The sequence below is a fragment of the Pan troglodytes genome, chromosome 15 (genome assembly GCF_028858775.2).
Source record: "Pan troglodytes isolate AG18354 chromosome 15, NHGRI_mPanTro3-v2.0_pri, whole genome shotgun sequence".
In the NCBI taxonomy this organism is placed as follows: domain Eukaryota; kingdom Metazoa; phylum Chordata; class Mammalia; order Primates; family Hominidae; genus Pan; species Pan troglodytes.
The window spans coordinates 86,676,850-86,702,881 of NC_072413.2; the positions used below are offsets into that span (position 1 = coordinate 86,676,850).

Sequence of the window (26,032 nt, forward strand, 5' to 3'; positions counted from 1 at the left end):
GTAAAACATACTTCAGGATATCATCCAGGAGAACTTCCCCAACCTAACAAGACAGGCCAAAATTCAAATTCAGGCAATCCAGAGAACCCCAGTAAGATACTCCATGAGAAGATCAACCCCATGATACATAATCATCAGATTCTCCAAGGTCAAAATGAAGGAAAAAAATGTTAAGGGCAGTCAGAGATAAAGTCAGGTCACCTACAAAGGGGAGCCCATCAGACTAACAGCAGACTTCTCAGCAGAAGCCCTACAAGTCAGGAGACACTAGGGGCCAATATTCAACATTCTTAAAGAATTTCCAACTCAGAATTTCATATCCAGCCAAACTAAGCCTCATAAGTGAAGGAGAAATAAACTCCTTTTTAGACAAGCAAATGCTGAGGGAATTGGTCACCACCGGGCCTGCCTTGCAAGAGCTCCCGAAGGAAGCACTAAATATGGAAAGGAAAAAGTGTTACCAGCCACTGCAAAAACACACTGAAGTACGAAAATCAATGATACTATGAAGCAACTACATTAAGTGTGCAACATAACCAGCTAGCATCACGATGACAGGATCAAATTCACACATAACAATATTAACCTTAAATGTAAATTGGCTAAATGCCCCAAATTAAAAGACAGAGAATGGCATGCTGATAAAGAGTCACAACCCATTGGTGTGCTATATTCAAGAGATCTATCTCATGTGTAAAGACACATACAGGCTCAAAATAAAGGGATGGAGGAAAATTTACCAAGCAAATGGAAAGCAGGAAAAAGCAGGGAGTGCAATCCTAGTTTCTAACAAAACAGATTTTAAACCAAAAAAGATCAAAAAAGACAAAGATGGGCATTGTATAATGGAAATGGGATCAATTCAACAAGTAAAGCTAACTATCCTAAATATACATGCACCCAGTTCAGGAGCACCCAGATTCATAAAACAAGTTCTTAGAGACCTACGAAGAGACAACCTAGACTCCCACATAATAATAGTGGGAGACTTTAACACCCTACTGTCAACATTAGATCATCAAGACAGAAAATTAACAAAGATATTCAGGACTTGAACTCAGCTCCGGATCAAGCGGACCTGATAGATATCTACAGAACTCTCCAACCAAAAACAATAGAATATACTTTCTTCTTGGCACCACATAGCACGTACCCTAAAATCGATCACATAATTGAAAGTAAAACACTCCTCAGCAAGTACAAAAGAACTGAAATCATAACAGTCTCTCAGACCACAGCACTATCAAATTAGAACCCAAGATTAAGAAAATCATTTAAAACCACATAACTACACAGAAATTGAACAACCTGCTCCTAAATGACTCCTGGGTAAATAATGAAATTAAGGCAGAGATCAAGAAGTCCTTTGAAACCAATAAGAACATGGAGACAAGATACCAGAATCTCTGGGACACAGCTAAAGCAGTTTTAAGAGGGAAATGTATAGCCCTAAGTGCCCACATCAAAAAGCTAGAAAGATCTCAAATTGACACCCTAATATCACAACTAAAAGAACTAGAGAACCAAGAGCAAACAAACCCCGAAGCTAGCAGAAGACAAGAAATAACCAAGATCAGAGCAGAACTGAAGGAGATAGAGACACGAAAAGCGCTTCAAAAAATATTAATGAATCCAGGGGCCGGTTTTTGAAAAAAATTAATAAAATAGATCATTAGCTAGACAAGAAAAGAGAGAAGAATCAAATCGACACAATAAAAAATGATAAAGGGGACATCACCGCTGATCCCACAGAAATACAAACAACCATCAGAGAATACTATAAACACCTCTATGCAAATAAAATAGAAAATCTGGAAGAAATGGATAAATTCCTGGACACATACACTCTCCAAAGACGGAACCAGGAAGAAGTTGAATCCCTGAATAGACCAATAACAGTTCTGAAATTTAGGCAGTAATAAATAGTCTACCAACCAAAAAGAGCCCAGGACCAGAGAGATTTACAGCTGAATTCTACCAGAGGTACAAAGAGGAGCTGGTACCATTTCTTCTGAAACTATTCCAAACAGCTGAAAAAAAGGGACTCCTCCCTAACTCATTTTTTGAGGCCAGCATCATCTTGATACCCAAACCTGGCAGAGATGCAACAAAAAAAAGAAAACTCCAGGCCAATATGACTGAAGAATATTGATGCAAAAGTCCTCAATAAAATACTGGCAAACTGAATCCAGCAGCACATCAAAGATTATCCACCACAATCAAGCTGTCTTCATCCCCAGGATGCTAGGCTTGTTCAACACACACAAATCAATAAACATAATTCATCACATAAACAGATCTAAAGACAAAGACCATATGATTATCTCAGTATATGCAGAAAAGGCCTTTGATAAAATTCAACATCCCATCATGTTAAAAATTCTCAATAAACTAGGTATTGATGGAACATACCTCAAAATAATAATGATAAACCCACAGTGAGTATCATACTGAATGGGCAGAAGCTGGAAGCATTCCCCTTGAAAACCAGCACAAGACAAGGATGCCTTCTCTCACCACTCCTATTCAACATAGTATTGGAAGTTCTGGCCAGGGCCATCAGACAAGAGAAAGAAATAAAGTGTATTCCAATAGGAAGAGAGGAAGTAAAACTGTTTTCTGTTTGCAGATGATATGATAGTATGTCTAGAAAACCCCATTATCTCAGCCCAAAAGCTTCTTAAGCTGATACGCAACTTCAGCAAAGTCAAAGGATACAAAATCAATGTGCAAAAATTACAAGCATTCCTATATACCAACAACAGAAAACAGAGAGCCAAATCATGAATGAATTCCTGTTCACAATTGCTATGAAGAGAATAAAATACCTAGGAATATAGCTAACAAGGGAAGTGAAGGACCTCTTCAAAAACTACAAACCACTGCTCAAGGAAATAAAAGAGGACAGAAACAAATGAAATAATTCCATGCTCATACATAGGAAGAATAAATATTGTGAAATGGCCATACTGCCCGTTATTAGTCTGTTCTCACACTGCTATGAAGAAATACCTGGCTGGGTGTGGTGGCTGACACCTGTAATCCCACCATTTTGGAAGGCTGAGGTGGGCGGATCACTTGATATCAGGAGTTCAAGACCAGCCTGGCCAACATAGTGAAACCTTGTCTCTACTAAAAGTACAAAAATTAGCCAGGCATGGTAGCGCATGTCTGTAATCTCAGCTACTCAGGAGGCTGAGGCAGGAGAATCACTTGAACCCAGGAGGTGGAGGTTGCAGTGAGCTCAGATTGTGCCACTGCACTTCAGGCTACGCTAAAAGGGTGAGACTTCATCTCAAAAACAACAACAACAACAACAATAAAAACCCTGAGACTTGGTAATTTATAAAGGAAAGAGATTTAATTGACTCACAGTTCTGTATTTCTGAGGAGGCCTCATGAAACTTACAATCATAGCAGAAGGCAAAGGAGAAGCAGGCACCTTCTTCACAGGGCAGCAGGATGGAGTGAGTACAAACAGGTGAAATCCCAGACACATAAAACCATCAGATGTCGTGAGACTCACTATCACGAGAACAGCACAGGAAAGACCCGCCCCCATGATTCAATTACCTCCCACCAAGTCCCTCCCACAACACGTGTGAATTCGAGATGAGATTTGGGTGGGGACACAGTTAAACCACATCATTCTGACCCTGGCACTTCCCAAATTTCATGTCCTCACATTTCAAACCCAATCGTGCCTTCCCAACAGTCCACCAAAGTCTTAACTCATTTCAGCATTAACTCAAAAGTCCACAGTCTAACATCTCATCTGGGACAAGGCAAGTCCCTTCCACCTATGAGCTTGTAAAATCAAAAGCAAGTTACTTACTTCCTAGATACAATGGGGGTACAGGCATTGGATAATACAGCTGTCCCAAATAGGGGAAACTGGCCAAAACCAAGGGGTTACAGGCCCCATTCAAGTCCAAAATCCAGCAGGGCAGTCAGATCTTAAAGCTCCAGTGATCTCCTTTGACTCCATGTCTCACATCCAGGCCACACTGATGCAAGAGGTGGGTTCCCATGGTCTTGGGCAGCTCTGCCCCTGTGGTTTTGCAGAGTATAGCCCCCTTCCGGGCTGCTTTCACAGGCTGGCATTCAGTGCCTGTGGCTTTTCCAGGCACATGGTGCAAGCTGTCAGTTGTTCTACCATTCTGGGGTCTGAAGGATGGTTGCCCTCTTCTCATACCTCCACTAGGCGGTGCCCCAGTAGGGACTCTGTATGGGGGCTCCAACCCCACATTTCCCTTTCGCACTGCCCTAGCAGAGGTTCTTCATGAGGTCCCTGCCTTTGCAGCAAACTTCTGCCTGGGCATCCAGGCATTTCCATACATCCTCTGAAATCTAGGTGGAGGTTCCCAAACCTCAATTCTTGACTTCTGTGCACCTGCAGGCTCAACACCACATGGAAGCTGCCAAGGCTTGAGGCTTCTGATCTGAAACAACAGTCCGAGCTGTACTTTGGCCCCTTTTAGCTATGGATGGAGCTGCTGGAATGCAGGGTACCAAGTCCCTAGGCTGCACAGAGTAGAGGGGCCCATGGCCTGGCCCACAAAACCATCTTTTCCTCCTAGGCCTCCAGGCCTGTGATGGGAGGGGCTGCCGTGAAGACTTCTGACATGCCCTGGAGACACTTTCCCCATTGTTTTGGGAATTAACATTCAGCTCCTCATTATTTATGCAAACTTCTGCAGCTGGCTTGAATTTCGCCTCAGAAAATGAGATATTCTTTTCTGTCACAGTCAGGCCGCAAATTTCCTGAACTTTTATGCTCTGGTTCCCTTTAAAAACTGAATACTTCAAACAACACCAAAGTCACCTCGTGAATAATTTGTTGCTTAGAAATTTCTTCTACCAGATACCCTAAATCATCTCCCTCAAGTTCAAAGTTCCACAAATCTCCAGGGCAGAGGGAAAATGCCACCAGTCTCTTTGCTAAAACATAAGAAGAGTCACCTTTGTTCCAGTTCCCAACAAGTTCCTCATCTCCATCTGAGACCACCTCAGCCTGGATTTCATTGCCTGTGTCATCATCAGCATTTTGGTCAAAGCCATTCTACAAGTCTCTAAGAAGTTCCAAACTTTCTTACATTTTCCTGTCTGCTTCTGAGCCCTCCAAACTGTTCCAACCTCTGCCTGTTACCCAGTTTCAAAGCTGCTTCCACATTTTCAGGTATCTTTTCAGCAGCATCCCACTCTACTGGTACCAATTTACTGTATTAGTCCGTTCTCACACTGCTATGAAGAAATACCTGAGACTAGGCAATTTATAAAGGAAAGAGATTTAACTGACTCACAGTTCCACATTGCTGAGGAAGTCCCAGGAAACTTACAATCATGGCAGAAGCCAAAGGAGAAGCAGGCACCTTCTTCACAGGGTGGCAGGATAGAGTGAGTGGAAGTAGGTGAAATGCCAGACACATGAAACCATCAGAAGTCATTAGACTCACTATCACGAGAACAGCACGGGAAAGACCTGCCCCCATGATTTAATTACCTCCCACCAGGTCCCTCCCACAACATGTGGGAATTCAAGATGAGATCTGAGTGGGGACACAGCCAAACTATATCACTGCTCAAGGTAATTTATAGATTCAATGCTATTCCCAATAAACTACCATTGACATTCTTCACAGAATTAGAAAAAAACTACTTTAGAATTCATATGGAACCAAAAAAGAGCCCATATAGCCAAGACAATGCTAAGCCATAAAAACAAAGCTGGAGGCATCATGCTAATCCCACTTCAAGCTATACTACAAGGCTACAGTAACCAAAACATCATGGCCACTAGTACAAAAACAGACACATAGACCAAGGGAATAGAATAGAGATCTCAGAAATAAGACCACATATCTATGTCCATTTGATCTTTGACAAACCTGACAAAAACAAGCAATGGGGAGAGGATTTCCTATTTATTTATTTGTTTGTTTGTATTTTTTCTGAGACAGAGTCTTGCTCTGTCTCCCAGGCTGACGTGCAGTGGCACAATCTTGGCTCACTGCAACCTTCACCTCCTGGGTTCAAGCAATTCTCTTGCCTAAGCCTCCCAAGTAGCTAGGACTACAGGCACACACCACCACACCTGGTTAATTTTTGTATTTTTAGTAGATACAGGGTCTCACCATATTGGCCAGACTGGTCTCGGACTCCTGAGCTCACACAATCTGCCCACCTTGGCCTCCCATAGTGCTAGGAGTACAGGAATGAGCCACCACACCTGGCCAGATTCCCTATTTAATAAATGATGCTGGGAAAACTGGCTAGCCACATGCAGAAAATTAAAGCTGGACCCCTTCCTTACACCTTATACAAAAATTAACTCAAGATGGATTAAAGACTTAAATGTAAAACCCAAAACTATAAAAACCCTAGAAGAAAATCTAGGCAATACCATTCAGGACACAGGTACAGGCAAAGATTTAATGATGAAAATGTCAAAAGCAATTGCAAAAAGGCAAAAATTGGCAAATGGGATCTAATTAAACTAAAGAGCTTCCTCACAGCAAAAGACTGTCATCAGAATGATCAGGCAATCTACAGAATGGGAGAAAATTTTTTGCAATCTGTCCATCTGACAAAGGTCTAATATCCAGAATCTACAAGGAACTTAAACAAATTCACAAGAAATAACCCCATTAAAAGGTGGGCAAAGGACATAAGCAGACAATTCTCAAAAGAAGACATTTATGCAGCTGAGAAACATATTTTAAAAAGCTCAACATCACTGATCACTAGAGAAATGCAAATCAAAACCACATTGAGATACCATCTCACACCAGTCAGAATGGCGATTATTAAACAGTCAAGAAACAATAGATGGTGCTAAGGCTGTGGAGAAATAGGAACACTTTTACTCTGTTGGTGTGAATGTAAATTAGTTCAACCATTGTGGAAGACGGTGATTCTTCAAAAACCTAGAACCAGAAACACCATTTGACCCAGCAATGTAATTACTGAGTATATACACAAAGGAATAGAAATCATTCTATTACAAAGATACATGCACACATATGTTCACTGCAGCACTATTCACAATAACAAAGACATGGAATCAACTCAAATGCCCATCGATGTTAGACTGGATAAAGAAAATGTGGTATATATACACCATGGGATACTATGCAGCCATAAAAAGTAACAAGATCATGTCCTTTGTGGGGACATGATGGAGCTGGAAGCTATTATCCTCAGCAAACTAACACAGGAACAGAAAACCAAATACTGCATGTTCTCCCTTATAAGTGGGAGCTGAACAATGAGAACTAAGGATACAGGGAGAGGAACACACACTGGGGCCTCTTGGGGGACAGGGAGGAGGGAGAGCATTGGGATAAATAGCTAATTCACATGGAGCTTAATATCTAGGTGATGGGTTGACAGGTGCAACAAGCCATCATGGCACACGTTTCCCTATGTGACAAACCTGCACATCCTGCACATGTATCCTGGAACTTAAAATAACATAAAATAAAAAAAAATTTTAAAGCCACATCTGCCCTAATGGCATAGGAGACTAGTCTTGCACCTGAACCTCCTAGACAAAACTGGAATTCATGAAGGGACATACATTAATTGTACTCATTATAGTACTAGCTTTCAAATTTTTGTTAATTTTAAGTTCCAAAATACTCATAGTGATTAATACCATTATTTCAAAATTTTAAAAAAATCTGATCTCTGAATCATTAGCATCCAGAGTAAACATGGGTTATACTGTTTTGAAAAAAATTTTCTTCCCTCAAGTTTCACAGAGATAATAAAGGTCAACTAAGCAAAACTAATACTGTGAGAATAATTCTTATTCTAGCTTGAAGACTTTTTGAACACTGGAATATGAACACAGTATTGGTTTCCTAGAGGCTGTAACAAATGACCACAAACTGTGTGTCCTAAAACAACAGAAACCCATTCTCTCACAGTTCTGGAGACTAGAAATCTGAAATCAAGATGTTGGCAGAGCTATGCTCCGTTGTGAAAGTTCTTGGGAATAATCCTTCCTTGTTTCTCTCTAGCTTCTGGTGGTTGTAGCAATCCTTGGTGCTCCTTGGTTTATAGGTACATCACTCCAATCCTCTGCTTCCATCATCATGCTGCATTCTCCCAGTGTGTCTGTGTTCCTATATCTTCACATGGCCTTCTTATAAGGACATCAGTCACTGGATTTAGAGCCCAATCAAATCTAGTATGCCTTTGTCTTAAACTGATTATATCTGCTAATACTCTATATTTCTAAATGAGGACACATTCACAAGTACTGGGGGGTTAGAACTTCAACATATCTTTTCAGGGGGACACAACTCAACTCACAACAAATACAATAGTAATGAATTATAATTTCCTTCTACAAATCATAAATTTAAAGACAATGTAACCTGGAAATGCTTTCTTTAAAATAAATATTATAGCTTGCTATCAATAAAGGGGCTATAGCCAGGCATGGTGGCTCATGCTTGTAATCTTAGCACTTTGGGAGGCCAAGGTGGGCGGATCACTTGAGGTCAGGAGTTCAAGACCAGCCTGGCCAACATGGTGAAACTCCATCTCTACTAAAAATACAAAAATAAGCCAGCCGTGGTGGCGCACACCTGTAGTCCCTGTTACTCGGGAGACTGAGGCAGAAGAATCGCTTGAACCCGGGAGGTGGAGGATGCACTGAGCTGAGATCATGCCACTGCACTCCAGCCTGGGTGATAGAGCAAGACTGTCTCAAAAAATAAAAATAAAAAATAAAAAAATAAAGGTGCTATAGTCCCTACAAAAAAAAACTTTTTCAAAAAAATGTCCTTGAAGCCATCAAACAAGAGATAGTATTATCTGATGATACAAGAGTCACAGGAAATTTAGAACTGGATTATACTTATATTTTCATCATTACTCAGACTAGTGTATAGAATAGTGTATAGTATAGTGTAGCGTATAGTAAGGGCCTTTTAGGCCATTGGAAAAATTTGCTCAAAATTAATTACTTTTCAACTCAATAATACTATCATTAATAAACTTTGCTCCTTAAGGTTGCTTTAAAAGAAACATCAGTTATTTTATTTCAGTGTTTTATGCTGAAACTTTCTTCATTTTATGAAGTATTTACTTTTAATAATTTACCAATTAAAATACTGCACAGCTATACTTATATTATGATTTTGTCTTTTTGTATTTCAATATACTAAACATTAAATTACATATTTAGTTTCACTAATTTTTACTTTAAATTTTTTTGACTCATGAATATCTTAAGAAATAAAATAGTTATTTAATTACATGCAATTTTTTTGGCAAAAACTCTCCAAACAGCATATTGTCATTTTCTTCTAGTATTACAACCATATCTCAGGAGCAAAAACAGAGAAACCTTTTTTTTAAAATGTGTCTGGCAATAAAGACTTTATGAAACAAGCTTATCTATCCTGGCCTGGGTTCTCCACAGAGAAGGAAAAATCATACTTGAGAATTCACAAACACAGGGTGGCTTTCATAAACCTTAGATTCAAATTTATTCTAATTACATGATTTATGTAATCCCAGTTAAATAAATTTTCAGTGGTTCTCGATGGTAGCACCTCAGACACCTGAAGAGAGAAACACAAAATCTCTGGAATTCATGAAGGGACATACATTAACTGTACTCATTATAGTACCAGCTTTCAAATTTTTATGTTAATTTTAGGTTCCAAAATACTCATAGTGATAATCTAATACCATTATTTCCAAATTAAAAAAAAATCTGATCTCTGAATCATTAGCATCCAGAGTAAACACGGGTTATATTGTTTTTCAAAAAAAAGTCCTCGATCCAGACATCATGGGATTCCCACACCCTCGATCCAGACATCATGGGATTCCCACAGGTAAAGTCCAATCAAACATGAACTTACAATACAAATTTAAAATGCACAAGAAGATGGACCACTAGGAGGGAGTCAGCAGAAAAAAAACAAAAACCAAAACAAAAAACAAGAAAACATCCAAAAGAATGGTAAGAAAAACACAGCATAATGAGATCCTTGGAGACAATTAGATTTTATATTCTTTATCTGAAACGGGTAGTTAAGATTAAAGATAGAAAAGAGTAAATCTAAAATATAAACAAGAAGTATGATGTTAAAATATCTCAGGCAAACTTGAAAACAAATAGAAGTTATAAAAATGACAATTATCAAAATTAACTAATGGGCAGCTTAAAAAACAGATGGGAATGAACTGCTATAAAGAGAATTAAAAACTAGAATAAAGATCTGAAAAAATCACACAGACGCCACATAGAGACAGACAGAAAACATGAAATGAACAAGACAAGGACTAATAGTGTAGAATTAAAAAACAGAAAGTTCATTTTAAACTTGGAATTGGCCGGGGGCCGTGGCTCACGCCTGTAATCCCAGCACTTTGGCAGGCCGAGGTGGGCAGATCATGAGGTCAGGAGATTGAGACCAGCCTGGCCAAGATGGGGAAACCCTGTCTCTCTACCCTGACAGCTTCATCTGCTTCCTACAAATGGGCTCGGTTCTATTTACAATATCCTTCCTCAACTGTCTACCCTTAGTTTTTAGTTCTTTTTTGAATTTTTTTTAGTCCCCACTATGCCTTAGAAAAGTTTCCAGTTCTAAATTATGTATGTATAGTCACAAAGGAGAGAAAAACTTAGCTTCTGTTTACCTTCTATATTCTTTATTCAACAAGTTATTGGAAATTTGCTCACTTTAGGCATGATGATAGGAGGTCCCATAAAGCCAAGACTGAGTACAATTACGTTTCTCTATGTGGCACCATAAGCAAGTAGACATTGAATAAATATTTCAACATATTTAAAGCCTTTTTAAAATGTGCCTAGTTTTGCTTTCTTATATTTGTAAAGGTTAGAAAACTGTGAGAGCTTAATCTACGTTCAAGTGTGAGAGCCTCTTACCCTTTTTCAGCTTCCGGACAGCCAACATACAATGACTAGGTGAGAGATCCCATATTCTTAAGGTTTTATCATCGCTTACAGTAGCACAGATGGGCAGATAAGGGTGTGTAGCTAAACCCCACACCTCTCCTTCCATGTGTCCCTATAAAGAAAACATAGGATCAATTTAGTGTATGTGTGTGTATATTTATACACAGTTTTATTTAGAATAAAGCTAAAGATACCATTCAATAATATACGATAATAGGATACCGAATAGTGAGTAAATCTATCAAAACTTTTCTGTTTATCTTTGGGAAACACAATAAAAGACCTCTGTAACAACTTTAGCTCCACAATTACCATATAATCAAGCTACAATTAAAGTTAGCTTATAATCCTAAAACTTTCTCTGGGTGGAGAGAATAGGAATTGGCTGCTCTGCAATGTTAATAATTGCCACACAGGAGGTACTTTCCTGCATGAGAGAGTGAGGAGCTCCACAGACCTGCTCACCAGTGAAACTAGTAAAAATCAATTTAAAAAAAAAACGCAACCATTTAAAGTCTCTGAAAATAGTTCCAAGGAGATGCAACAAAGGAAGGAACATTTACTCAAGAAAATCTGCTAAAATTTGTTAAGAACAGTGAGAGTCTACGGTATTTAAACTGAGATCCACTCCCTTCCTCCCTCCTCATCTGGTTGGAAACTCCGAGACTGATGCAACCAAGAACACTAGGCTCTCTCTCCCCCCACCTCGCGGTCAGAGCACTATCTTTCCAGGTAGGGCAGGATGTCAGCATTTCTCACCCTGCCCTCAGCCTCCTGTTGCTGAGGCTAAATTCTTGTTGAGCTCAGCTGACAGGTGGGAGATAACTTCTGCCCAGCCCCTCCTCCAGATGGAGGCTCTACTTTGGATGTGGTGCCTCTGAGAATAATGGGGTCCTGGGGTAACCCAGGAAAAGCTGAGACTACTGTCCCCTCTCCCCTTACCAAGTACTCAGGGCCTAAAGCCTGAGATACTCAAAGATAAGGATTCCATTGACCTCACTCTCAACTCCAGAGCCCTGGTTCAGAGATTCTGCCTGGAGGGAGAGGCAATCCAGAAAACCAGATAGCTCCTAATCTCTTCTCAAAGGAACTGACTTCATTTACAGCAGAGTGTGAAAAAGCTCATGCATAAGTACGTCTCAAAAACAGTGAAAATTGTTTTGAAAATTTCTTAACTATTCTTGAATATTTTTTCTTCTATATGGTTTTTAATATCTTTCCAGAATTTGTAAAATATCTAATAAAAAGTAATTGGGAGGAGACTGGTAGGCTAACTGGAAATATAGGCTAAACCGTAGGCCAGCTAGTTTGTCCAAGAGAACCAGTAAACTCGCAGAGATAGCTGGGAGGAGCCTGCCTGGAGTCAGAAACAAACCTCAAACACTAATCTAGGGAAGTATCCCTTTAAAGGAGCCTGAATTTGATTGGTTTAGCCTGTGGCACAATTTATACCCAAGGAAAATGTTGAAAACAATAGAGCAATATGCTACCAATTAAAGGAGTTTAACAGTTGGGTGTGGTCAGGGAAAGAGACAAAGATGAGGGAACCCTTCCTGAATTATGTTATACAGCCATTATTACCCTGATATCAAAGCCAGACAAAGATATCACAAGAAAACTAAAGACCAATATCTCTTATAAATACTGATGCTAAAATCCTCAACAAAATACTGGCAAACCAAATCCAATACACATAAAACATTAGATATCACAACCAAGTGGGATTTATCCCAGGAATGCAAGATTGACATAACATCAAAAATCAACTAATGTAATACACTATATCAACAGAATTAAAAATGAAAAACACATGATCAGCTTAATAGACATAGAAAAAGCATTTGATGAAAATGCTCCACAAATTTGGAATAAAAGGGTAGTAACTCCTCAACTTAAACTTAGTAAGGAGCATCTATGAAAAACCCACAGTTAACCTTATACTCAATGGTGGAAGACTAGATGCTTTCACTCTAAGATCAGGAAGAAGACAAGGATGTTCTGTTCTCACCACTTACATTTAACAATGTACTGGAGGTTCTAGTCAAGACTATTGGACAAGAAAAAGAAATAGCAGGCATCCAGATTGGACAAGAAGAAGTAAAACTATGTGTATTTACAGATGACATAATGTTGTACACAGAAAACCCTAAATAATCCATTATAAAACTATCAGAACTAATAAATGAGGACAGCAAGTTTACAGGTTATAAGGTTAATGTACAAAATCTACTGCATTTTGATACACTAGAAATGAACAATATGCAATCAAAATTAAGAAAACAGTTGTATTTATAACAGCATCAAAAATAATGGAAGTTAAAAATAAATTTAACAAAATGCGTGCAAGATCTGTACACTGAAAACTACAAAACACTCAGAAAAAGTTAAAAGAAGATCTAATTAAATAGGGAGCTATCCCATGTTCATGGACTGAAAGACTTAATGTGTAGGATGGCACTACTCCCCAAACTGATCATGGAATAGTGCTGCTACAAACATTGTACAGTTTTTGTTGTTGTTGTTAATATATGTAAACATTTCTGCAGGGTATACACATTCCTATACCTGTAATTACTATCATTTTATAATATTTTTATTTCTAGCATGGAGAGTTTCTCAAAGCTTTCTTGACTATTCTTGAATATTTTTTCTTCTATATGGTTTTTAATATCTTTCCAGAATTTGTGAAAAATCTAATTAAAATTTTGATTGTGATTAAATTTATATAACATTTCTTTTATTCTTTAGTAAAATCTTACAGTTTTCTTAACACAGGTTGTGCATATTTTTAGCTATATTTATTCCCAGTTATTATATTTTTTGTGTATCTTTTATTTTTTTTTTAAAGAAATGAGATCTCCCTCTGTCACCCAGGTTGCCATGCAGTGGTGCAATCATAGTTTACTGCACCCTTGAACTCCTGGGCTCAAGTGATCCTCCTACATTAGCCTCCTGAGTAGCTGGGACTACACATGTGTGCAAGAAAACCCAGCTAATTTTATTTAGAGGTGTGGGGGCGGGGGGCTCACTATGTTGCCCAGGCTGATCTTGAACCCTCAGCTTCAAGTGATTGTCCCACCTCGGCCTCTTGAGTAGCTGGGATTATAGGCATGAGCAACTGCACCTGGTGCAAGTAGCATTTTATTTATTTATTTATTGAGAGGGAATCTTGCTCTGTTGCCCAGGCTGGAGTACAGTGGTGCAATCTTGGCTCACTGCAACCTCTGCCTCCCAGGTTCAACCAATTCTCCTGCCTCTGTCCCCTGAGTAGCTGGGATTACAGGTGCCTGCCACCATGTCCCACTAATTTTTGTATTTTTAGTAGAGATGGAGTTTCACCACATTGGCCAGGACGGTCTCGAACTCCTGACCTCGTGATCCGCCTGCCCCAGCCTCCCAAAGTGCTGGGATTAGAGGTGTGAGCCACTGCACCCGTCCGGCAAGTAGCATTTTTAATATCATATTTTCTAACTAGTTATTGCTAGTATATAAAACACTATTGATTTTTATAAGTGGATTTTGCATCTAATCACTTTACAGAACTCTTTAATTAGTTCTAACAATTTTTCAGTTTATTCCCTTGATATTCAAGGTATAGGGCTATAATATCCAGAAATACCAACACTGTTGTCCATTCCTTTCCAACACATACATCTTAATTATTGTTTTGTTTTACTAGATTGGCTAAGACCTCACACAAAATGTTGGACAGTAATGCTGTGATCTGGTATCCTTGTCTTGCTTGCGATCTCAAGAAGATAATAAGACATTTGAAATCTTGAACTCTACAATAAATACTAAAAACAATGGGACATTTTAAAAATTTTTAACTGGGAGGCCAAAGCTTCAGCACTTTAAGTTCCTATGTAAGCAAACCAAAGCCCAATGTAAACAGTGAAACGAAACTAGAGACTATGCCAATCAGAATCTGCAACTAATCTCTAAGTAAGGTCTTTCCACTCTAACCAATTAAATATATTTTCTTTGTCTTACTTCTGCACTCAGCCTATAAAATCTCACTGCCCACACTGCTACAGCAGATCTCTCTGAGCCTTTTCCAGTGCTGAGTGCTGCCTAATTCATGTTTTTTTTTTTTTTTTTTTCTGAGACAGGGTTTCGCTATGTTGCTCATACTGGGCTCAAGCAATCTGCCCACCTTAGCTTCCCAAACTCCTGGGCTCACGTGATCTGCCTGCCTCAGTCTCCCAAAGTGCTGGGATTACAGGCATGAGCCACCATGCCGGCCCTCTTTTAATGTGCAGGTAAACTCTGTTAAATTTATTTTGTCTAGAGTTTTTCTCTTAACAGACATTATTTGTGACTTCTAAATCTTTTTTCACAGTTAAGAAACTGTGTTTTTAACAATGTCATATTTGGATTCATCTGTAAAAGCATACTTGTGTTAATATTTTCCAAGACATCACAAACATGTTAAACACCATGACCCCATCATCTTTTTACTTCAAAGACATATTATGTAAGTGAAATTAAACAGTAAGACACCAGTTAATTTAGTATATAACATTTTGTCATCCATTTACAAATTTTCCTTGATCCTTCAAAATGTTATTTTAACATTAAAGCACGTTCTCCTCTATGTGTGCTCATTGGTGTCATAACAGTGAAGTGGGGGTTGCAGGAGAAATAAGTCTGTATTAAGAAAATTCTTTTTCAGGGTAAAAAGGCAAGCCAAAGTTTGGTGTTACTATATAGAGTTGCACAAGGACAGTTTTTGGTCAGGATATATCCTGTTTCATTTACTGTTTTATGGTGTTATTTCCCTATTTTCCAGAAAAATATAATACACAGAAGAAATATAAATCTAAAAATCGAATCCACCATTCCTGATGGAAATGTTAAGGATCATATAACCAGCACCTAATCCTGCTATTTAATTTTACATCTCTATCACATAATTTTTATATTTCTGGATTTTTGTTTTATTATTTACATCTTTTCACTGATATTTAATTTTCAGTAATAAAATTTTAGCATACATTCATTTTTATTTTTTCTTAGAAACTTAAGAATGGCCTAATGAAGAGTTTCAGAGAAAAATAATTGCCTTAGGCTCAACAAATATACCTTATATAAATAAAATTAAAAACAGACTGGGTTAAATTAATTACAGCTGGTTTTTCTTTTCATTGGTCCCTTATTTTCTGATAAGAAATTACTCAAAATATTGGCAATTATTCCATAGAAGAATATGTATATTTACTGACACCCAATCATTTCATTATAAGCAAATTAAAATTTTTTCTGTATACATTAACAGAAAAAAACAAATTTTTTCTGTATACATTAATTTTTTCTGTATACATTAAAATTTTTTTCTGTATACATTAAATTTTTTTTCTGTAGACATTAACAAATATTTCCCTAATTTAACATTATTTTTCATCACTGTCAACTTTTGGCTCTTATATATTGAAATAATCAATTGTATGTAAAGAAAAAAAAACAAATTAGCATTTAAAATTACCTGAACCAGAAGTGTTATTGGGCCACTTTTATCCACTTCTAGTATTTCACCATTCTTTGTGCCAACTAAAATATGACCATGTCCTAATGATATGGCACGTATAGATGGATTATCTTCCAAGAGAAGACCTGAAATGTTAAATGAAGATGTTCTTTTAGACATACAGTTACTATAATACAACAGTGTATATATTGCCAACTAAGCTATTTTGACAGTGAAAATCACATTACAAGGTTTTCTCCTGTATTTTAAGTATTCTAATAAATGTACTATATTAACCTCAATCATTCAATTTAGTAATCTCTAAATAAGTACCACCTATGTCTTGTAAGTCTATGATTCTATTCTCACATTCCCTCCTACCATTCCAACAGCTATTTGTTTACCTCTTCTTATATTAGCCCTTCCTTATCCATCTCCTGCCCCTCTTATTTACAATATTCTTATTAGTAATTTTAATTCAATTCAAGATATATAGTCAGCCCTCAGTATCCTTGGGGGATTGATTCCAGGACAACCACAGATACCAAAGTCTATGGATGCTCAAGTCCCTCATATAAAATGGTGTAGTATTTGCATATAACCCACATACATCATTCCATATATATTTTTTTTCAATAGGGTGGGGTTGTGCCATTTTGCCCAGACTGATCTCAAACTCCTGGGCTCAGGAGTTCCACCCACCTGGGCCTCCCAAAGTGTTGGGATTACAGATGTGGGCCACCACAGCCGGCCCCCATGTGCTTTAAATAACTTTTAGATTGCTTATATCTAGTAGAATGTAAATGCTATGTAAATAGCTGTTATACTGTATTTTTAATTTATATTATTTTTATTGTTCTATTGTTACTTTTTATTTTTCTCTAGCATATTTTCCATTTGCAGTTGGTTGAATCTGAGGATACGGAACCCACAGATACAGAGGGCCAACTATATTTATTTATGTCTACTTGTCCTAGGGAGGCTTCAGCAACATATTAGTAAAGATGATAGACTCAACTCATACCCTTACAGAGCATACAGTGAGGAAAACAGACCCTGTGTTAGGGGCATATTGAAATAGGAGCACAGAGCAGTGGAATCTAACTTTTTTGAGAGGAGATGAGGGTGGGGGAAATCATCCTAGAAAAAATCAGGTTTGATATTTGAAAAATAAGTATGTTGTCAAGTAACTGGAGGGGGCAGGAAGGAAGAGGAAGGACATGTTTTAGGAAAAAGTAAAAACAGGTAGAAAGGCCCAGAAGTCAGAGAGAGTGTGGTGCTATGCCTTAAAGGAAGAAATGCACTCAAAGACGAGTTAACGGGTGCAGCACACCAACATGGCACATGTATACATATATAACAAACCTGCACATTGTGCACATGTACCCTAGAACTCAAGGTATAATAATAATAACAACAATAATAATAATAACAAAGAAAATGCACCCTTTGGGCCCACAGCCCGGAGGATGGTCGGCGGACAGGGAGTTGGGCCTGATGCTGCCCTTGCACCCTTCCTCCTCTTCAAAAAAAAAAGGTAGGCCAAGCACAGTGGCTCATGCCTGTAATTTCAGTGCTTCAGGAGGCCAAGTTTAAAGGATCATTTGAGTTTGAGACCAGCCTGGACAACATAGAGGGACCCTGGCTGTACAAAAATTTGAAAATTTGCTGAGTATGGTGGCAGGCGCCTTTAGTCCCAACTACTCAGGAGGCTGAGGCAGGAGGACCGCTTGAGTCTAGGGGTTCAAGGTTTCAGTGAGTTATGATTGCACCACTGCACTCCAGCCTGGGCAGCACAGCAGGACCCTGTCTCTTAAATAAATCAACAAACAAATGGCAAAGGGAAAAAAGGCCTGTGAGGCTACAGAAGCAGGGTCAACAAAATGCCAAGGTGAAACAAAATATCAAAGTTGCACACAAGTTCCTGACTGGTGATAAATGTGATGTTCACATGGAAATTTTCTTTGGAAAATTAATGTTAAAATTAGGATTCATAATCTTGTATTTCACTAATATTTTACCATGTGTATCATAGAAAATAGACTTTTGAAAAGATGGCAATGATTCTGGTATCCAGTTAAGTGATTTCTTCCACTTAATTCTGATGCCCAACAAGACGGAAAAATACATGCCATGTGTTCCACCTCAGTGATCACGCACATTAATGAGCAATTAATCTTTTTTTCCTATTAAAAAACCCCACTAAGTCTCAAATCACCTTTAGATCCCGGGGCCAATGCAGCTCTTTTTATAGCATAGGTCTTGAGACATCTTTCAAAAGAGTCATCCCAAAGAGCTACTATACCATCTTTTCCTCCAGTTACAAACCCCTATGGAAAAAAAAAAGTTCAAGTTAATAAAGATCTAAATATTTGTTAAAATAGTAACCTTTTTCCTTATATTGAAAACTTCTAGAAAAAAGAACATAGTCAAAAGTTACAGCTTGTAAAGAATAGGAATTAGCTTAAGAATCCATTGTGTTTTTAAACCGTCTACATGGAATCTGCAACAATATTTACAGTGACCCTAAACATTTTACTTTTAGATAGGGCTTTAGAAACATAGTTTCTAAAATCTGTAACTATAAGTTAGATCACCACTCTCAGAAAGTTACATATATCCTCCTGGAGTCTACATAATAACCTCATCCTTAAAAAGAGAAAACAAAAATGGTAACTACCTGATAGGATATGGTGATTATATATAAACAGCCGATTTTTGACACATAGTATGAGCTTAAGAACATGAAGTTAAACTTTAAAAAAAAAAAAAAAAAAACACAAAACAACAACAGCAGACCTGGCTGGCACCATGGCTCATGCCTGTAACACAATACTTTGACGGCTGAGGTGGGAGAATAGCTTAAGCCCAGGAGTTGGAGACTACCCTGGGCAACATAATCTCTACCAAAAAATTTTTAAAAATTAGATGGGTGTGGGTGGCACTTGCCTGTAGTCACAGCTACTCAAGAGGCTGAGGCAGGAGGATTTCTTGAGCCCAGGAGCTGGAGGCTGCAGTGAGCTATGACCACACCACTGCGCTCCAGCTTGGGTGACAGAGTGAGACACTATCTCAAAACAAAACACTGCAGACCTATTTCATTCTGTGTTCGGGAGTTTGAAAAGAGAAACAAAGAAAGGTCAAGATGACCCTAGCCCACAGACTACTGCTGGATAGTCCAGGCAAGTAGAAAGGCAGTGTTCCTTTACTTCTTAAAATGCTCTACACTCCAGGACAAATTTTGTTTAATTTAAAATCTCTTTAGGTTACTTACTTTTTCCAATGCATGCATACTGAACACTGGCCCATCATGCGCTTTCACTGTTTTTACAAGAAAGATGTCTCTCCAGATACACACATCTCCTGTGGATGTTCCAGAAAAAGCCATCTCTTCAGTCCATCCATATACTGCACACATCATTGTGTCATTTTTCCCCAGTGTGCCTATGTAGCCTTTTCTTCCAATCAATCCTCCCCCTAGTTCACAAAAAATATTATGAAAGTACCACTTTCAAAATGTACTCAATTATAAAGAAGCAAAGTTTCTTTTCTACTGTTGTTGTTGTTGTTTGAATAGTAAGGCATGCAACAGTAAGGAGAATTGAAAACTACAGGTGTCTCAATCAGTGATGTGGGTAACACCTTGCATAGCTGCATTTAGACCATAACTTTTTAGATAAACAAAGACCTGGACTAAGTCTGTTTTAATCAGCCCTTAGCACTTTTGATGATGTTTTTTAAAGTTTTTATTATGACATATTTAAGAATACAAAAAGGCATTTAAAAACCCCAATACAATGAATGCCTATATATCCGCTGACCTACAAAAAGATCCCAAAGTAACTGAAATGTCATGCCACCCTCATCTCCCTTCTTCACGCTTTACTATTGTGAATGTGATACTGATTATTCTCATGCATTCCTTTACATATAAATATTTGTGAATTTTTAAGCAATCTCATTTTTCATGTTTTAAATTTTTCTATAAATATCAGCCTGTATGTATTCTTTGCAACTTGCTTTATTCACCAATGATTTGTTATAGAGTTTTTTACATGTTAGAAAACTCACTTTCATAACCACATAGCATTCCATTGTATAACTATACCATGGCTTATCCATTTTCCTATTAATGGAGATTTAAGTTACTTCCAAGTTTTTGCTATTAAAAGCAATGCTGCTTTAAACATTCTTGTAAAGGCCTCTTCTATACAAGTGCAAGAGTTTCTCTAGGAATGCCTGGGAGTAGTAATAGGGTAATGTGCAAAAGGCATATCATATAGATCAGAGAGGTATCAGCTCTTGCCAAACTGTTTTCCGAAGTTTATATACCAATGTATACTCCTACGAACAGTGAAAAGAATTCCTTGTTTCTCACCTTTGGGAACAGTTTGTGTTGTCACACTGGGGAATACGAAATACCAACTGAATTTTATTGTAGTTTAAATTTGCATTTCTGTGAATATTATGCTAGATCACATTTTCATATTTTTACTGACCATCATTACCTATTGATATCTCTTGCCCATTTTTCCCAATTGGACTCACAAATTCCTTCCTTCCTTCCTTCATTCATTCAAGAAATATATTAGCTGGGTATGGTGGTGTACACCTGTGGTCCCAGCCACTTGAGAGGCTGAGGCAGGAGGCTAGCTTGAGCCTGAGAGGCAGAGGTTGCAGGGAGCCATGATTGTGCCAGTATGCTCCAGCCTGCGTGACAGAGCAAAACCCTGTCTCCAAACAAAAAGAGAGAGAGAGAAAGAAAGAAAGAAAAAAGAAATATGCATGCCAGGCACTATTCAATGTACCAGGCATAGACTTATGAACAGAACAGGCAAGACAACAAAATTCCCTAGAGCTTCATGGTGAGAGACAGTCAATAAATGTAACAAGTAAAATATACTGTGCTAGATGATGATGGGTGCTTTGGAGAAAATAGAAGCATAAAAAGGAGACAGGAAGTGGGAGGAGTCCACTTTAAGTAGGGTGGTTAAGGTAAGCCTCATCAAGAAGGTGTATCTAAATGAAGACTTGAAGGAGGTAGCAAGAGCAAGCCATGCTAGAAGAGTGTTCCAGGCAGAGGGAGCAGCAAGTGCAAAGGCCCCGATACAACAACATGACTGAAATCACTAAGTAACATCCAGGGAGACCAGTATGGAGCAGCAAAGAAGGGGAGACTGTAATGGGAAATGGGGTTGGAGAGGTCTAAGGCAGTACTGCAGGCCATTGTAAGGACGGCCTACTTTTGCTTTACATGAGATGCAAAACATTTGAATAGTGAAATGACAAGATCTGGCAATTGATTTATTAAGAGGTTCATTCTGACTTCTGGATTGAGAATAGATACAAGGGAGGTCAAGGATGAAAGGAGTTAGAAGGCTATTTCAATCATCTGGGCAAATGGTAAATGTGGCAGACCAAAGTGATATCATAGAAGATGACGAAAAGTGGTTAGATTCCAAATGTATTCAGAAGACTGTCTTTTCTCAACATAGAAGGCAGAGTCATTAGTGACCTTGTAAGAGCAGCTGGGTGGAGTGGTGAGGTGAAAAAAACTAGATTAGACTTTTCTAAAGAGAAAGAGAACATAAACTGCAAATTGAAAGTAGGAACAACTGTTTAGAGGTGGTTTAGCATAGAAGATGACAAATTGATCAGCAACTGGAGAATAAAGTTGAAAGAGGGTTTTGTGTCACTTATTTAAGATGGCGAAATCACATCACACTTTCATGCTGAAGGGAAAGTCTGTAGAGAGGAACATTGATGATACAGTAGAGAAAGGGTAGAAGAGTTAGAGTGATGTCCTTGAGTAGATGAGAGAAAGAATCTAGTGCACAAATGGAAGAACCGGCCTTTATTAGAGGGCAAACTATCTTCTAGAGCAGAGTGGGGAAACAACAGGCTGAATGCCAAATCCTGCCACTACCTGTTTTTGTACAATGTCCACTAGAGCAGGTTAGCACTCTGAGCTGCAGAGACCAAGTCTGTTTACTTCTCTGCACCCAGGGTCTGCCTCCCTGGTTTGTGGCTGTAACTAGCATCTGCCCAGAGTCTGGGCTGGTCCCCACCTACAAGCTAGAGACTCTGCTAATGGCAACTGCTGGGTATCTGGCAGTGGAATCTCAGTCTAGTAGTTGCCCCATTTCTGGTCAGCTGCCCAAATTCAGAAGGTTGGGCTCTCCAGGAACAGAAGGACACACTAGGATCTATGTGTCACTGGGGTAGTGAAGCTCACTACAGTTTCACTCCCAACCAAAACCTGCCAGACCCATTCCCTGGCAGACAGAATGTCTAATGGCAACTGGGTGCAAACAGGGTAAGCAGGGCAGGACAGTTTTCTCACTTGTTCTATAATTACCTACATAATACCCTTGATTTTGTCCTTTGGCCTAGAAAGCCTAAAATATTTACTATCTGGCCATTTATGGAAAAAGTTTGCCACCTTTGGTTCAGAGCATTGACAGCTGGGTTTTCTTGATGATACACACAGCATAACACGTTCCTGTTACATGAGGTCATATAATCAGCTCACATTATTATTGCATCAAAAACTTTCAGAGGCTCCCCATCCCTCTGTCCCTACCATGAATAGAGTTCAAATTCCTTAGGGGAGAGACTAAGAAGTCATAACTTGAAATTCTCAAAGCCTAGATCTGGAATGGGAGGCAAGAAGCCCCATGTTAACCTCAAGCCTAAGTCATCTCCTTCAACCTACTTTACCTAAAACTATGTATTTAGAGGGTTAAACAATAGTTAGGTTAAGTAAGTGGATACTTATTTCCCAAGTGGTTAATGAACTCTGTGGATCAGAACCCCAAAAGTAAGGAAGGTTGAAATGCTCACCAAAGCCTTAACATTCATCCTTTTATGCTTCACTTTCAGGTCTACTATACGTCTAATCAAACTTAAGAAAGAAAGTTATTCATTTGGAAGTATTTTCACTGCAAGAATATTTGCTTTCTTGAAATCTTATTTCAAACAAATTCATAGTTCTTTTCCAAGACAGAAATACTGAGTACAATCGGCCTTCCATGTTCTCAGGTTTTGCATCTGTGGATTTAATAAAATGTGGATTGAAAATATTCCTTTTAAAAAGGATGGGCTGGGCACGGTGGCTCATGTCTGTAATCCCAGCACTTTGGGAGGCCAAGGCGGGTTGATCACCTGGAGTCAGGAGTTCGAGACCAGCCTGGCCAACATGGTGAAACCCCATCTCTACTAAAAAATACAAAAATCAGCTGGGTGTGGTGGCGGGCACCTGTAATCCCAGTTACTCAGGAGGCTGAGGCAGGAGAATCACTTGAACCCAGGAGGCGGAGGTTGTAGTGAGCCGAGATCACAACATTGCACTCCAGCCTGGGCAACAGAGCGAGACTCTGTTTCAAAAAGAAAAAAAGGATGGTTGCTCTGTACTGAATACATACAGACTTTTTTTCCTTGTCATTATTCCCTAAACAACAGTACAACAAACTATTTACATAGCATTTACATTATATTAGGTATTATCGGTAGTCTAGAAATGACTGAAAATATACAGGAGGATGTGCATAAATTATATGCAAATACTATACCATTTTATACAAGGGACTTGTGCAGCATGGATTTGGGTATCCTTGGGGAATCCTGGAACCAATCCCTGATATTTTCTGATGCCATGAGGTACAACTGTATTATTTGCTGCGAATTTGCAATTACAACTGACTAAGGTGCCCAAATGAAGTTTGTTTAAGCATGTGGAAACAAAATTACAAATGTAAAAATACTTCTTTTTACTTTGTAAACGCATATGCTGTTATCTGATGAGTTTTTGATAAAGTGTTAAATCCAAGACTGAAAATTAATTCATGTCCCATGTAATTTACAACTTGAAAGTTACTTGAACTTGGGAAATGTCTTCACTAAGTTTATTCTTTTCTAATAATGTTTTACTTCTTCCTACATTTACATATTTTCTCTGAACAGTTTCAATTTATTGAGATTTTGATGTCACATTGCTGGAATTTATAAGTATACTATTTAGAAAACAGACATTTTTTATTTTATAGTTACAAATGACTAAAGTAATATAACATTCCACTTTTGTATCATTTAATAGCATATGAGTAATTTTTTTTAAATTTTCATTTTCAGTTTAGACTACAGAACATGTCTTTAACAGAAGAAAAAGTCTGGACATAATTTGATTAATCTCATATATTGAATTCTTTTGCAAGTATGAATACTACTGTATTAGTCTGTTCTCACACTGTTCATAAAGACATACCCAAGACTGGGTAATCTATAAGGAACGAGGTTTAATTGATTCACAGTTCCACATGGCTGGGGAGCCTCACAATCATGGCTGAAGGTGAATGAGGAGCAAAGTCACGTCTTACATGGTGACAGGCAAAATTGCTTATGCAGGGGAACTCCCATTTATAAAACCATCAGATCTCATGAGACGTATTCACTTCCACAAGAACAGTATGGCGAACTGCCCCCATGATTCAATTATTTCTACCTGGCCCTGCCCTTGACACATAGGGATTATTACAAGTGAAGGTGAGATTTGGGTGGGGACACAGTCAAACCATATCAACTACATAAATGCAGCCAATAAATGGCAATAAATCTTGTATTTGTTTAAAATGCATCAATACAACAGTAAATTACTTTTAAAAAATAAACTAATTTTAGATAATTTTAGATTTCCAGAAAAGATGCAAAAGTGTTACAGAGTATTCTCTTATACACTTCAGTTTCTACTAATGTTAACATCTTTTTTTTTTTTTTTTTTTTGGAGACAAGTTCTTGCTCTGTTGCCCAGGCTGCAGTGCAGTGGGAGATCACAGCTCACTGCAGCCTTAACCTCCTGGGCTCAAGTGATCCTCCCACCTTATTGTCCCAAGAAGCTGGGACCACAGGTACACACCACCATGCCCAGCTAATTTTTTTTTTTTTTTTGTAGAGACAGGGTCTCACTATGCTGCCCAGGCTGCTCTTGAACACCTAGGCTCAAGTGATCCTCCCACCTTGGCCTCCCAAAGTGCTGGGATTATAGGCATGAGTCACTGTGCCCAGCCAATGTTAACATCTTATATTACCATAGACCATTTGTTGAAACTAAGAAACCAACATATTTGATACATTATTATTAAATGAACTCAAGACTTCATTCAGATTTCATCAGTTTTTCTCCTAGTGTTCCTGCTCTATTCCAGGATGCAGTCTAGGGTACACACTGCACTTAGCTAAATTACTTTCAAAAGCAATAATTTCTTAAAATTCTATGGAGTAAAAAAGAAGCACTTTCTTACCTGCTTTACGCCAAAATTTCATGTGTTTAATTCCAGCTGTAATTAGTTTATCAGGCACATAGGGGTTCATCTTTACAACAAAAATCTTATCTTTACTTCCTCTGAAATAAACATCGAAATGTTTTAGCTCTGAAGATTCATCATTCCTGTATTAATCTCTTGCCTAATCCATACCCTATCTTGATTACTCTATTTACGAATATTTTACTCCCACTTATCTCTCAGGTTTGGGCTGTGTATTTGTTCTTTTGTCATCATTTTAATATGGTAACTCTGCTCCAGAGAATCTCAAGAGACAGAAATGGTCAAAACTGAACTCCTTTT

The 26,032-nt window shown here is 38.3% G+C and overlaps 1 protein-coding gene across 13 annotated transcripts in view; it reads right to left on the reverse strand.

Annotated features, from left to right (window-relative positions):
• EML5 (EMAP like 5) overlaps positions 1–26,032 on the reverse strand; it is a 182,342-nt gene that overhangs the window by 57,501 nt on the left and 98,809 nt on the right. For 11 of the 13 annotated variants that reach the window (XM_016926543.4, XM_054666214.2, XM_016926544.4 and 8 more), the window contains 5 exons: positions 25,709–25,809; positions 19,687–19,889; positions 18,631–18,742; positions 16,431–16,558; positions 10,916–11,057 (listed from right to left, as the gene is read on the reverse strand). In XM_016926543.4, coding sequence (XP_016782032.1) covers positions 10,916–11,057; positions 16,431–16,558; positions 18,631–18,742; positions 19,687–19,889; positions 25,709–25,809 — 686 coding nt within the window. Of the gene's footprint in view, positions 1–9,493; positions 9,579–10,915; positions 11,058–16,430; positions 16,559–18,630; positions 18,743–19,686; positions 19,890–25,708; positions 25,810–26,032 lie in introns of those variants that run through there. The other 2 variants (XM_054666223.2, XM_063793030.1) reach the window with 2 other exon arrangements.